The sequence below is a fragment of the Epinephelus moara genome, chromosome 4 (assembly GCF_006386435.1).
Source record: "Epinephelus moara isolate mb chromosome 4, YSFRI_EMoa_1.0, whole genome shotgun sequence".
Lineage (NCBI taxonomy): Eukaryota > Metazoa > Chordata > Actinopteri > Perciformes > Serranidae > Epinephelus > Epinephelus moara.
In genome coordinates this window covers 28,849,353-28,862,765 of record NC_065509.1, presented here as the reverse complement: position 1 = coordinate 28,862,765, position 13,413 = coordinate 28,849,353, and the positions used below count along the sequence as shown (strand labels likewise).

Here is a 13,413-nt window from a genome sequence, read left to right as displayed (position 1 = left end):
GTCCCTTTAAACTTCCGACTGATGACGCATTAACCACACTTACACTGAATGAGCTTCTACTTTAACGAAGTGCTTTCACAGTTTGCTTATTTTTTTATGTTTTGTCTTGTTTTCTTGTTTGTTGGTTCAGTGCCTTGACTACTATTGTTTTACTTGAAAAATTAAATAAAATAATCTGATGTCCACACACTGGTTGTTCACCTCATTCATGCCCACTCACACCTCCCTGTCACAAATACAATAAAACTTTACACATCCAATAAAAGGAATTGCGTCACGTCCAGCGGAGTAAAATTTCCTGAGTGCTGCAACAGACGCTTCCTCATTCCTGTCGTCCATACTTGTTTTTCCAGCAGGTAGGAATGTGGTCACTCCGCTGCAGGAGGGAAGCCTCTCCTCTAAACTTCCTCTACAACGCAATTACACTCGCTGTAAACTTTGTTTCCTTGCGTCACATCACCTTTACGCCTGTGCAGAGGTGAGGAGGGAGGAGGAGTCCGGCTGGGAAGGTGACGGATAAAAGCGCAGGTAGGCTGAAGATGCGGGGAAGCTGCTGCAGCTGAGTCGAGATAACGAGTTCATCATGGGTAACTGGATTATCAACAATGGCCTTACATCGTTCATACTGGTGAGTTCTTATTTACATCTTAGGAATTTAATATTTAAAATCGCAGAGATGGTTAACGGTGACATGAGGGAGAATTTACGCACAGCATTTCTGCGTAAAATGCGCAGGTATTCCGTTAAAAAAAACCTGAATGTCAAAACTCCTGCTTCGCAAACCCAAATAAGATTAACAGTAATGAACTTTGTGATGGATCCTGGCTGCAGGTGGTGTGGATGGGCATCAACATCTTCCTTTTCGTCTGGTTTTACTTCTTCTACGATCTGGGGGATCAGTTTTTCTACACGCGTCATCTTTTAGGGGTGAGTAAAAACAGATGAAGATGTCAGCCATGAGGCTTGTTCATACTCATAATAATAAATACATATATTCATATTTCAGTCTGCCTTGGCCTGGGCCAGAGCTCCAGCGGCTGTCCTCAACTTTAACTGCATGCTGATCCTGCTGCCTGTGTGCAGGAACCTGCTGTCTCTGATCCGAGGCTCCTTCGTGGTAAGATGAGGATGTTTAAATGTCACAGCAGGGCGAGGTGAACTCAGTCTTACTGCCATTATCTCATTAAAGTGGAATATCTTCGTGCTGGCACACAAACAAGTTTGACTGCTGCATGTCCGGGAAACCTATCCCTTTTCTTTTCATTTTATTATTTGGTGTTAAAAAGTTAAAAAACAGTTTAAGGTTCATTTTAATGTCGTCAGATTCAATACTGTCCAGTTTTGTGCCTCACTTAGTTTCTTCCTTTTATTGATAATGTTTTGTAAAGAACTTATGGCTGCACCTTTTTACTAAAGGTGCTATAAAAACACAAGCTGTTGTTCTTAAAGGGACAGATCACTCCAAAATCAGAAACATATTTTTCCTCTTTCCAGTGCCGTTTATCAGTCTAGATTGTTCTGCCTTCTCTCCAATATAATGGAACTAGATATCACTCAGCTTGTGGTGCTCAAAGTGCCAAAAAATACATGTGAAAAACTCAACAGCAATGTCTCTTTCCAGAAATCATGACCTGGTTATTCAAGATAATTTTTATTTTTATTTATTTGTTTATTTGTACAGGGACAGTGCACATTAAGGAACATTTCTGTAAATGTGCCAGTTTTAGCTGAGTAGCTAGTTTCCAACTGCAGTCCCCAGGCAAAGTGCTAAATGCCAGCTAAAAGAAAAAACATTACAATCAACATTTCGTAGTAACAGTAAAATATACAGCACAGCACGTATAAAAGCACATGGATCAGAATAGAAGGCATAACACACACAGTAAAAGACAAGAAGTGGCACATAATCACAATGGAAAGCACATCAAGCACATTAAAAGACAGGAAAATAAGCTTCAGCCAGCAGGTAGGTTGCATCAGGCAAACAGACAAACATAGTAGCAATGCAGCATATTAGCAGGACACCAGGAACAAACAATACAGAACAATACAAAACAAAACGCAATGCACATTTAAGCAACATGTAAGCAAGCGAAACAGATAAGCAGATAGGCAGTCAAGCAGGCAATATGGAGGCAGAGAGGCACGCAAGCAGGTAGACAGAATTATAGTATTAGTATGGACTACTGATTGTGATCGCAGGCCTGATTATCTTTTAACCATACTTTTAGAGTGTGTTTGAAAGCTTTGTGTGTTTCAATATTGCGAATGTGTGGTGGTAATGAGTTCCAGAACTGGGCAGCTCGCACTGAGAAGGCTGACTGGCTGAAGGAACTTTTACTCAGTGGTACGATGAGAGTAGTTGTTGAGGCTGATCGGTCAGTTTGCTGCTCAATGTAAAAAAGTCGGCAAGTGGTGGTGGAGCCAAACCGTGGAGAATTTTGAAAACTAGATTTATGTTGTGAAATTTTACAGTGTTATCCCAGCTTAAAAGGACATGCTTGTCCAGGATACTGCAGTGATGATAACGAAAGGATTTCTTGTCCAGGACAGACCTTGTTGTGAGCAGTTGTTGTGAGCAGCCATACCACCATGCAGAAGGAAGCATGCATCTACTGCTCGCTCACCTAGCACCACTGAGCTAACTAAAGTTACAGCTCAGCCAAGGAGGACACCATTATCTCCACATCTTACGTTGTCACGAGCACGTGCCTCTCATCCATGAGTAGATAAACACTTGCTTCTGCATGGTGATACGGTTGGTGGATATAGTTATGCAGAAAAAAGATTCCCACATGAAACTGCTCCAACAATGTTTGTGGAGTATGTTGAGTAACCAGGTCATGATTTCTGGAAAGAGACATTGCTGTTGAGTTTGTCAAATGTATTTTTTTGGCACTTTGAGCACCACAAGCTGAGTGCCATCTAGTTCCATTATATTGGAGAGAAGGCAGACATCTCTACGGCAGATATCTCAAACACTCTGCGACTCACACCAAAACAATCTTGACTGATAAATAGCACTAGGGGTAAGAGGAAGGATATGTATTTTTCATTTTGAGGTGAACTGTCCCTTTAAAGGAATAGTTTGACATTTTGGAAATACACTTAAGTTGCTTTCTTTCTGAGAGTGAGATGAGAAGATCAACACCACTCTTACACCTGTCAGTTAAATATGAACCTGCAGCCAGAGGTTGGTTAGCTAGCTGGTTAGTTTAGCTCCAAGATTTTAAACAGATAGCCTGGTGCTGCCTAGAGGTTAGAAAATAATCTGTGTAACAGCACCTTCAAAGTGAACTCATTTGCACGTATCTAATTTGTTTCATCTGTACAAAAACTGAGGGGGTTATGTGCTGGACTATTTCTTGTCTGACTCCAGGAAGTTGCTGCTCCTTGCCAAGAAATAGTCTGGCATGTAAACTGCCATAAAACTAGAATTTGATGTTTTTACACTTTGTTTTTTGTTTGTTTTAAGAGCCTTGTTTTCATTTAGAATGACAGATACTCCATTTCTTGTCATTTTCAGTGGGATAGCTTTGAAAAAAGAGCCCTAACAAAACTGACTTTGTGTCATCTCAACACATCAAATTGGCAAAACAAATACGAGTATTAGTTTTACATTTTTACAACATAATCTAACTCTGACATTCAACCACAAACTGGACAAGTCATGTTTTCCATTACTCCACTAACCCCCTCCCTTAACTGACACAGGCACAGGTCAGGTAGGTTTCAGTAACGGCTGTGGAAAGATATCCTTTGTCCTTTTCTTTTACTTCACACTTCTTTTCTTTTCTTCTATCTTTCCAGTGTTGCGGCAGATCAATGAGGAAACAACTGGACAAAAATCTGAGTTTCCACAAACTGGTGGCGTACATGATCGGTCTGATGACAGGTGAGTATTTCTCCTTCAGTCTTTCCTTCCCTCTGACAATAGTCTTTGTTTAAAGATGAACATCAGGAATAGGTTAAGTTATAGCAAAATTACTTTAAAGAGCACAGGCTATTTTTAAAATAACTTATCAACATTTAAATTAGGATTAGAGTTATGCATCTTATTTTATCACTGCCACAGGTGCAGATATGGGTATATGTGGCACTGAATCTGTAGGAGAAAAGTAAGACAAAAATGAATCAAACCTTCATCAATCAAAGATGTATACTTAAGAATGAGCTTTCTGCCTTAATTACACATGATACTTTGTGTGCAGGATTCTGGTGAATTGTTAACTATCTCCCACTCTGTGCAAACATGTCTGACCCGTAGCTTATCAGTGTTTATCAGGTGGTTTCCTCGAGTATGACACAGAGGAGTAAAGAAAACATAAAGTTTTCAGTGTTTCCTGGTGGTGACGTTAAAGTGAGAGGGGTATAAGTGGAAAAAAAGACTTATATTGTATAGATTTTATCAGAGGTGTGGACTCAGGTCACAGATTTGATGACTTAAGTCCAACGCAACAAAATCAAAAAAGACTTGCAGTTCATTTTGGACCTAAACACAGATGAATCATGACTGTCCTTCGACTTAAAAATACTTGGTACCTTCCCCCAAGCCTGAAAAGTATGATACTGTGTGCAGCAAATCCATTTATCTCTCATTCATTTCCTGAATTAACTAACATTAACGCTGTTCATTCAATCCAGCAGCATCCAGTCAAGCTGCGGGAGAGAAACATGAAGAACTATGTAACGTTAATGAGCACCAGTTGGAGAAAATTATCCCTAGATAATTTATTTTCTGTACAAAATCATTTGGAGATGAACAATAAAATGAAAGAGAGAGACACACAGTGACCTCCAGCAAACTTCTTTTAACAAATAAATAAAAATGTTAAGAGCACATTATAATTTGTAAAAGACTCAAAACTCAAAGTTTAGGACTCTGGACTTAAGTGCGAGCTGCTTGCGATCTTTCCCTCTTCTCAAATGAAGCCAGGGACAACAGCAACATTTAACAAAGATAAAAATACATAATTTGGCTCCACTACAACTCACAAGGTTCACCGACAAAACAACTGTCTTATTCGAAACACATTTTCCAAAGTAATACAACATGCTAACATTATTAGCACAAGCCTATGGCATTTTACATTGTATAAATTAGCCTAGCGACGAGCGGAGATTTCCTCTGCTCATATGAAGCCAGGATAAATCACACACAAGACTTAAAATGCTATTTCTGTGGAGGCTTTATTGTCTTCGCAATTTATTGTTTCTTATTTGTGAAATAAAAGTAAATAAAAGCTTTGTTTCTGCTGAGGGAAATGGTTTCAGCTTACACATATAGACAGGAGGTCTACCTGTAGTTACATTTCTGGGGAGGTGCACGTCAGGTATATAAATTCCACCTTACTTGTGACTTGCAAAACAATGACTTGGCTCCACCTCTGCCTTTTGTAACAGATGTCTTCTTTTTTCTCAGACAGACACACAGACACAGGTCAAAATGTTAAAAAGGGTCATAGTTACATTTTTGCAAGGGGAGTGGGCAAACAGTAAACAAAGTCTAAAATAAATATTGACCGAAGGCGTATTTAAAAGAGTTTTCCCTCAGATTTCTTTTCAAAGAGAAGATGGAATCTTGACCCTGCAAACATGTAAAATCCAACAATCTTAGCTGTAAACTGACATAAAAGTGTTTAAGTTCAAATCCGCAGCCTCTTATCCCTAACAGTAATCAGACTTCAGCAGGCAGACTGAACATCATGCATCAGCACTAACGTGTCTCCTCTCTGTGTCCCGACAGCTGTGCATATGATCGCCCATCTGTTGAACGTGGAGTGGTACAACAACAGCAGGCGAGGAGTTTACGATAAACTCAGCACGGCTCTGTCCAACCTGGAGGATACAGAAAACACCACCTACCTGAACCCGATCCGCACAACAAACGTCGTAAGTCATCATAACTGATTAGAATGAAATAAGACACAGGGAGACAAAGAAAATCCCTTCTTAGCATATTTATTGTTTCAAGTTGAAGCAGAGGACTTGAATTTTGTATAGAAATTAAACATATTTTCACCATAAATTGATGCAGAAAGCCATAAATTAGTGCATAAAAATTCACCAGACTTTCTTCGTTTTGTGTCTCAGGATGCGCAGCAGACTCCAACCTACTTTGTCTTCACCACCATCGCCGGCCTCACAGGGGTCATCATCACGCTGGCCCTCATCCTCATCATCACCTCCTCCATGGAGGTCATCAGACGGAGCTACTTTGAGGTCTTCTGGTACACCCACCATCTCTTCGTCATCTTCTTTGCTGGTCTGGTGTTTCACGGAGCAGGGTAAGGGACAAGTCTCAGCTTTCTGGTCTTTTAAAAAACGTTACTGCTGTTATTGCAGAGAAGGTTTTAACTCGTCTGTCCCGTCTGCAGCTTCATCGTGAGGAGACAAGTGCCAACGGACCCACCGCACAACTTCACCTTTTGTAAAGACCGCAGTGATGACTGGGGACGGATCCCCGAGTGTCCCATCCCTCAGTTTGCAGGGGGGCCAGCGCAGGTTTGTCTTTTTAAATCTCAGTACACTCAGGAGCTGCATTTTATTCTGTAACAGCCTTAAAAACTGTTACTACCATCTTACTTACTTAAAGTGGAAACAGACAACTTTCCCTGCCCCCTGTAGTGTTTCCAGGTGGTATTATTTTTGGCACTGCTGTTGCAAAGGCAACCAGATTGTTTTCTCTTTTCCTCAGAGCCCAGCTATGTGGCTCTTTTCCCTCTGCCGGGTAGAGTTTCCACAGTTACTTTGGTTGCTTCACTGTCTGACTTTTCCGCTACTGGAGATACTCTTTGGCAACTGGGGATAACTGCCCATGGATGTATAAATAGAACAGGATATAGCTTTGGAGACAGAGCCCTGCTCATTTCTGATAAAGTTGCTCAGTGCAGGCTCCAAGAAAGTGCAGCAGACTCAAGCGGGATTTATACTTGTGCGTCACACATCTCCTACACCGTTGTGAGCATTTATACTTGTGCTGTGGTGTGTCTGTGTCACTCTGCAGTTACACCTCCAAAATATTAGTCGGCAACGGGGTTTTTGTGAAGTGCTGTGGAGTAGTAAACATGGTAAACATGGCTTAATAGAGACAATTTCAAACACAAGTACACAAACCAGCTTCACTATAACTCACAGCATTCATAGACAAACACTTGTCTTTATCTGGACACATTTTCCCCACAAAAATAACGTGCTAATGTTATTAGCACAAGCCTATGGCATTTTACATTGTATAAATTAGCCTAGCAACAAGTGGAGATTTCCTCTGCTCATATGAAGCCAGGATAAATCCCTATGATTAAAAATGCAATTTTTGTGGAGGCTTTATTGTCTTCGCAATTTATTGTTTCTTCCACTGAGGGAAATGGTCTCAGCTTAGAACAATACACAGGAGGTCTGCGTCACCGCAATGTGTAGTTACATTTCTGAGGAAGTGCACATCAGGCTACGGCCAGCTGAGTGGCAACCTTCCAGTTTAGCGCTCCACCAATCTGAATGGGGATGAAATGATTAAATCGTGCAGCTCTTCTGGATTTTCAAAATGTTATCGGAGTGAATTTATCAGTTCTAATAGTGGAACAGGTCATTTTGTTGTGGTTGTGATGCTCAAAATCAGTGTATTCACTGATTTACAGACGTCTCTTTCACAATCGAAGTCAATGGGGCAAAGTCATTTTGGGCCTCATGACATCACGTGATGGATCTGGACGTTGTAGTTCCACTGTTTGCCCACTATGACAAAATTGTCTTCAAAGTCTTGTGCTAGTGTTGGAGTATTCAAGATCGGTTTAGGCCTCTTTGAAGGTCTTGGTCTCGTCTTGCACTTGACTCAGCATTTTTACTTGGTCTTGTCTCGGTCTCAGACAAAGAGGACTCTGGGTTGACTGGTGAAGATCATAACCGCAGGAATATCACCAAACTGCCTGTGTGCAAAAGGAGTGTTGAATTACGATGGTTTGGTTGATTACAGCTCCTCAGTGTTTGTATTTGTTTGCTCAAAGTAAACAAAAGAAAATTGCCACACGTAAAATTAACTTCTGCAGTGTCTTTTGATTATTTTGACTACTGTGTTGGTGGTGCAATGGTTAACGCACTTCCTTTGTGCCATAAATCAAGCCCTCATTTCCCAGGAAAAAGTACCCTGTGGCAGACAGAATGCATAGTGAAAGTCAGGCTTATAGGAACCAGTCTAATGCAAAAACCTTCCCTGTTTCCACTTTAAACACCACGACTACCAGCACAAATAGCAGCATCATTTGTGATTTGTAAAATCTTGTTTTTGCTTCATTTCAGACCTGGTGGTGGGTGATCGGCCCGATGATTCTGTATATCTGTGAACGTCTGCTGCGTTTGATTCGTTACATGCAGAGAGTCCACTACAGGAGGGTACGTTTGATTCATCTTTCCTGCTGAGGGTTTTTTTTTTTTTTGGTAGATGATGTTACGGTGACCTCACCTGTTGGCTCTTTCAGATCGTGATGCATCCGTCCAAGGTGCTGGAGCTGCAGCTGGTGAAGGACGGTTTCAAAATGGAGGTGGGTCAGTACGTCTTCCTGAACTGTCCGGTCATTTCCCAGCTGGAGTGGCACCCGTTCACCATGACCTGCGCCCCCGAGGAGGACGCAATCAGCATCCACATCCGCTCGGCCGGCGACTGGACAGACAAACTCATCGACATCATGCAGCAGCTACCAGAGGGAGCACAGGGACCCAAGTGAGTACTCACAGTGTTAGTGAAGACATTTAATGCAGCCACCATGGTGGAGTTTTAAACCCCTGTGGGTCTGATTTTACTGGCACTTTGGTCCTTTTTCTCTGGGCAGTAATTATGATATATACTGGGAGGGACAATCAGTGTCAAACACTGTACTGTTTCTCTATTTTAGTAGAGAAATGGCACTACAGTGTGTGCACTTTTCCTGTGCAGCCCTCAGTCATTTTCTGGCTCACTAAAATGGCACTTTAGTCATCAAAACTTTCACCAAGAAGTACCAAATATGTAAAATATTTGTTTCAAAATGGTGAATTTAGCTGTTAGGTTTCTAAAAACTTATGGAGGGAAATTCCCACGGACCTTCTGACAATAATGTAAATAGGTGGTTACGGCCCGGCTTTTCCTGGGTCGTTTGTGTTTGTAAACTCCCATGTTACTGTTTCAACTTAAAAGTACTGTTTATAACTCTGGAGAAAGATAATTGATTATTGAGTCACATTCCAAGATATTCCAAGATATTTGATTGTTGAGTCTCAAAGTGACCGTATCTAATGAGATACGGTCACTTTGAAACTCAACAATCAAATATCTTTCTCCAGAGTCACACACAGCACCTTTAAATTATTGTTTCCTTGTCCTCTTGAGGTTGAGGGTGATTTTGCTCCACTGCTGGGCTGCTCAGTGCCAACTTATCCCCTGTATTCCTCATCAAAACCTGAGCCAGTTTTCTCTCAAACTGCCTGTAGCTCTAACAAATCACTTCAATCACATCTATGGACGGGCGAAGAACCTGGCGTCTGCTATAAAAGCTTTGGTATGTGGCACTGGTCCAGTGCTGCATACTTGTCCCTATAAAAACAGACATTAAATTAATAGATAACTTTGTATTCTCAGCAGCTGTTTTGTCAAGGTCATGATTAACTTTGAGCCTCAGATTAAAACAATTAAAGAGCAGATTGCCATGACAACAGCAAGCACAAAATACATCAGAAAGGTGATAATGAGTTACGCTTGGTTTTGTAATGTGATGCCAAGCTACAACGTTCCGCCTTTGTATTGTTTGTAAATGTTTCTCTGTCACTTTGTGGTTTATTTTCCTGCTGACAGTTTATTTATTGTTGTTTCCCAGAATGGGTGTGGACGGACCCTTTGGCACAGCCAGTGAGGACGTGTTTGACTACGAGGTGAGCATGCTGGTCGGCGCCGGCATCGGAGTCACTCCCTTCGCCTCCATCCTCAAGTCCATCTGGTACAAGTTCAAAATCTCCAACCCCAAACTGCGCACCAGAAAGGTAACAACCCAAACAACCATATCAGTGTGCTTTTGACATTTAAACCTGTAGGTCCTGTTATTGTCTCTTAAATAAAGAACACCTTGTGTTTTCACAATCCTCCCGTGTTAGACGACGAGTCATCAGCAGGTCTTTTGTAAGAGGACCATTGTTTAACACGCCTGCTGACGCTGCTGCATCTGCTTCCTGGTTTCAGATCTACTTCTACTGGCTGTGCCGGGAAACACACGCCTTCGAGTGGTTTGCCGACCTCCTGCAGGTGCTGGAGAAAGAAATGGAGGAGAGAGGGATGGGGGATTTCCTCACCTACAAACTCTTTCTGACCGGATGGGATCAGAATCTTGTGAGTGTGTGAATGAGTCACAGATCAAAGTCCAGATAAACAGTGTGAGCTTTCAGCTTGAAAGAGGGACACCACCTGAATGAGGAGGAAAGTTCAGTCAGTATTCATGAACATGAGTTTCTCTCTTAGGGTCAAGTGTTAAACTTGTGATTTCATAGGGTATAAAGTCTGGAGCTGCTCCATAGACAATGAAAAGGAGACTGTCAACCCACCGAGTGTTTTTCTTTTTTATACCCACATGAGCTTTACTCTATTGAAGTGTTCTCAGTTATGAGACAGAAAATGTTCCCACATACAGAATCAGAATCAATAAAACAATAAATAAATCAATATAGATCCCTAAGGGGAAACTGTCATTTGTTACAGTCACTCTGATGTAAAGAAGCTCCAAATGTTATGCCTGATGACATCGCACACTTTGGTTTTTGGATTTGATTTAGAGTTGTTCATGTTTATTAATATTTCTGGCCTGTCTTAGACTGTAGGAATAACCTGTAAGAATTTTGAAAATGGGCTTAGGTCCCCTTTAAATCAGTTGTTAACGGTTTTATTTATTTATTTATTTTTTGGTCACAGGCTCGTCATGCCTGGGTTCACGATGATGAGGACGCAGATGTCGTCACTGGGCTGAAACAGAAGACTCACTTTGGCAGACCCGTCTGGGACAAGGAGTTCGAACAAGTCCGCAAAGAGAACCCCACGTAAGATGAAATCCTCTTTTTTTGTAAAAAAAAAAAAAAAAAAAAAAATCTGGATTCAGTTTATCTCTCTGTCCTAAGATGTATTACCGGTGACAGTTATTATACTCATTATTGCATCTTGTATGAAAAGGTTGTGTGGGCAGCTCTAACAGCAGGACGTGACAGGCACTGGTTTCAATTTATTTTTAAAGCCCTTAAAGGCAACTTATTTTCATATATCACTTCCTTATTGAAGGTCCAGTGTGTCGGATTTAGGGTCATCTATTGTTGGAAATTGAAAATAATATAAAAGGTATGTTTCTTTATTGTAGAGTTGCCTGAAACTAAGAATTTGTTTCTACAGTAGCCCAGAACCAAACACTGGCTCTACATACGTCCATTAACATTTACGTACTGGCCACCATAGTTCTCCTGCATGCCTATCACACAGAAGACATTTCATTTGGTGGCAATCTGCAACGTCACAGCTAGATGCCGCTGAATCCTGCACACTGGATCTTTAAATTGGTCCTATAGTCGGTATCTCGTTAAAGTGATTGGATAAATCTTTAAGTCTGTTGTTGTCTGTTTTCTCATTAATATTTTTACGTGTGCATCTACTGTGTATCGGCGTGATTAAAAATGAGATTTAAATAAAGGTTGAATGAATGAATCTCTAATACCTTATTAAAATGCATACAAGTATTCAGATTCTTTACTGGAGTAAAAGTAGCAGTGCAGTAATCTAAAAGTAAAACCCCTGTATTCATTAAAAGCTAAAAAAAAAAGGGTCATCAGCAAAGAGTACTTCAGGTACCAAAAGTAACAGTACTGGTGCTGCAGGGGAAAGGGGTCTTTTCTGCAATTTTATACTTATACTCCATTTAATTTTTAAGATAAATATATTGTATTTTTACTCCACTACATGTTTCTGATGCCTGAAGTCACTAGTTATTACAGGTATTAGTAAGGAACTATAGTGGATGTACTCAGTTACTGTCCACCGCTGTTTGTTTTGCACTTAAATTAAATCTTTAACCTGTAAATGTAACTCATTGTGTTGTTCTTGCTCGTGTTTTCAGGTCCGTGGTGGGAACGTTCTTGTGCGGCCCTGAAGCTCTCGCAAAAGTTTTGGAGAAGAAATGTGCCAAATACTCAGACGTGGATCCTCGGAAGACCAAATTTTACTTCAACAAGGAGAACTTCTGAGCAAGCACAGCAGCATTTGGGCTTTTTGAAGGACAACAGTTGGTGGAAAGTTTCTTCCACTGTGGATGTAATGTAAAACTATTAATGACAAAGCTGCCCGACAACCTGTTGCACTAGCTGGGTGTTTTTCCCACACTGCAGACTTTACTGCTCATTAATGAAGAGGCAGGGCATGTTGTTTTATCAGGACTACTCAGGGACTTACTCGCTTTCATCACATCTCTTCATCCATAAAATCACAGCCTCATAATCCATTATGACTCATGGCTTATACGGTCAGTTACACTCAGATGTTTGTAGACTCATATCATTGATTTAAAGCCGTATTTCTGGAGAAACCTTCGAGTTTCTGATGGCCTGAGAGTATATTGGTTTCCAGAAGTATTTTACTGTTACTAGACGTCAGGACCTCGGATGTTTTACCTCTGCAGTGCACTTTTTGTTAGCACTCCATCTGGAAAGACTAGCTTTCTTTGCACAAAGACTAACACACTAAAACTGTGTACAACTGAATGGGCTTTAGGATTCTGTAATTGACAATTTAACACTACAGCAGCTCATCTAGGGCTGCAACTAATCAATATTTCCATTATTGAATAATCTGCCAGATTTTTTTTTCTTGTGTGAATGTCAGAAAAAATAAATAATTTGCCCATCAGTGTCCCAGATCCAAAGTTAATGTCCTTAGATTCTCATTTTATCGGACTAAGAGTTCAAAATCCAAAAGATTTGGGCTTTTTAAAAAAAAAAAAAAAAATTGTTTGTCAATATTGTTGATTAATTTTCCATGGATCAATTAATCTTTCTAGCTCTGAATCAGCATATTTTTATATTTTGAAATCATATTTTCCACTTCAGACAATGAGCCTACGATCAAATACACTGTTAATATCATGTTGTGTTCTTAGACTTTTTTTTTTAAAAGGTTTACTGGTTAAGGAAACAAGTTTCTTGGAAACAGACAATGGTTTATTATAACCCGTCAAATTCTCTGGTAAGTCCTTATCAGAGTGATAAGACGACAAGTAAACAAGGAGGAAGACTTCCCGTCACATAGCCTGTGGGTTAATTATCCCTGAGTGACGTGGAAGGACGTGAGGTTATTGACATTATGTGTTTTAAATCCCCTTTCCTGTCTGTACACGCTCATTTTGAATAAACAAATGAAACAAA

The 13,413-nt window shown here is 40.5% G+C and overlaps 1 protein-coding gene across 1 annotated transcript; it reads left to right on the top strand.

Annotated features, from left to right (window-relative positions):
* The first annotated feature begins 371 nt into the window (after window positions 1–371).
* On the top strand, window positions 372–13,411 carry nox1 (NADPH oxidase 1). Its single transcript, XM_050041714.1, has 13 exons — window positions 372–628; window positions 832–927; window positions 1,007–1,117; window positions 3,811–3,895; window positions 5,747–5,892; window positions 6,094–6,287; window positions 6,378–6,504; window positions 8,296–8,388; window positions 8,475–8,716; window positions 9,846–10,008; window positions 10,205–10,351; window positions 10,928–11,052; window positions 12,114–13,411. The coding sequence occupies exons 1-13, from the start codon at window positions 584–586 to the stop codon at window positions 12,238–12,240; spliced, it is 1,701 nt and encodes a 566-aa protein (XP_049897671.1). The 5' UTR covers window positions 372–583; the 3' UTR covers window positions 12,241–13,411.
* The last annotated feature ends 2 nt before the right edge of the window (window positions 13,412–13,413 follow it).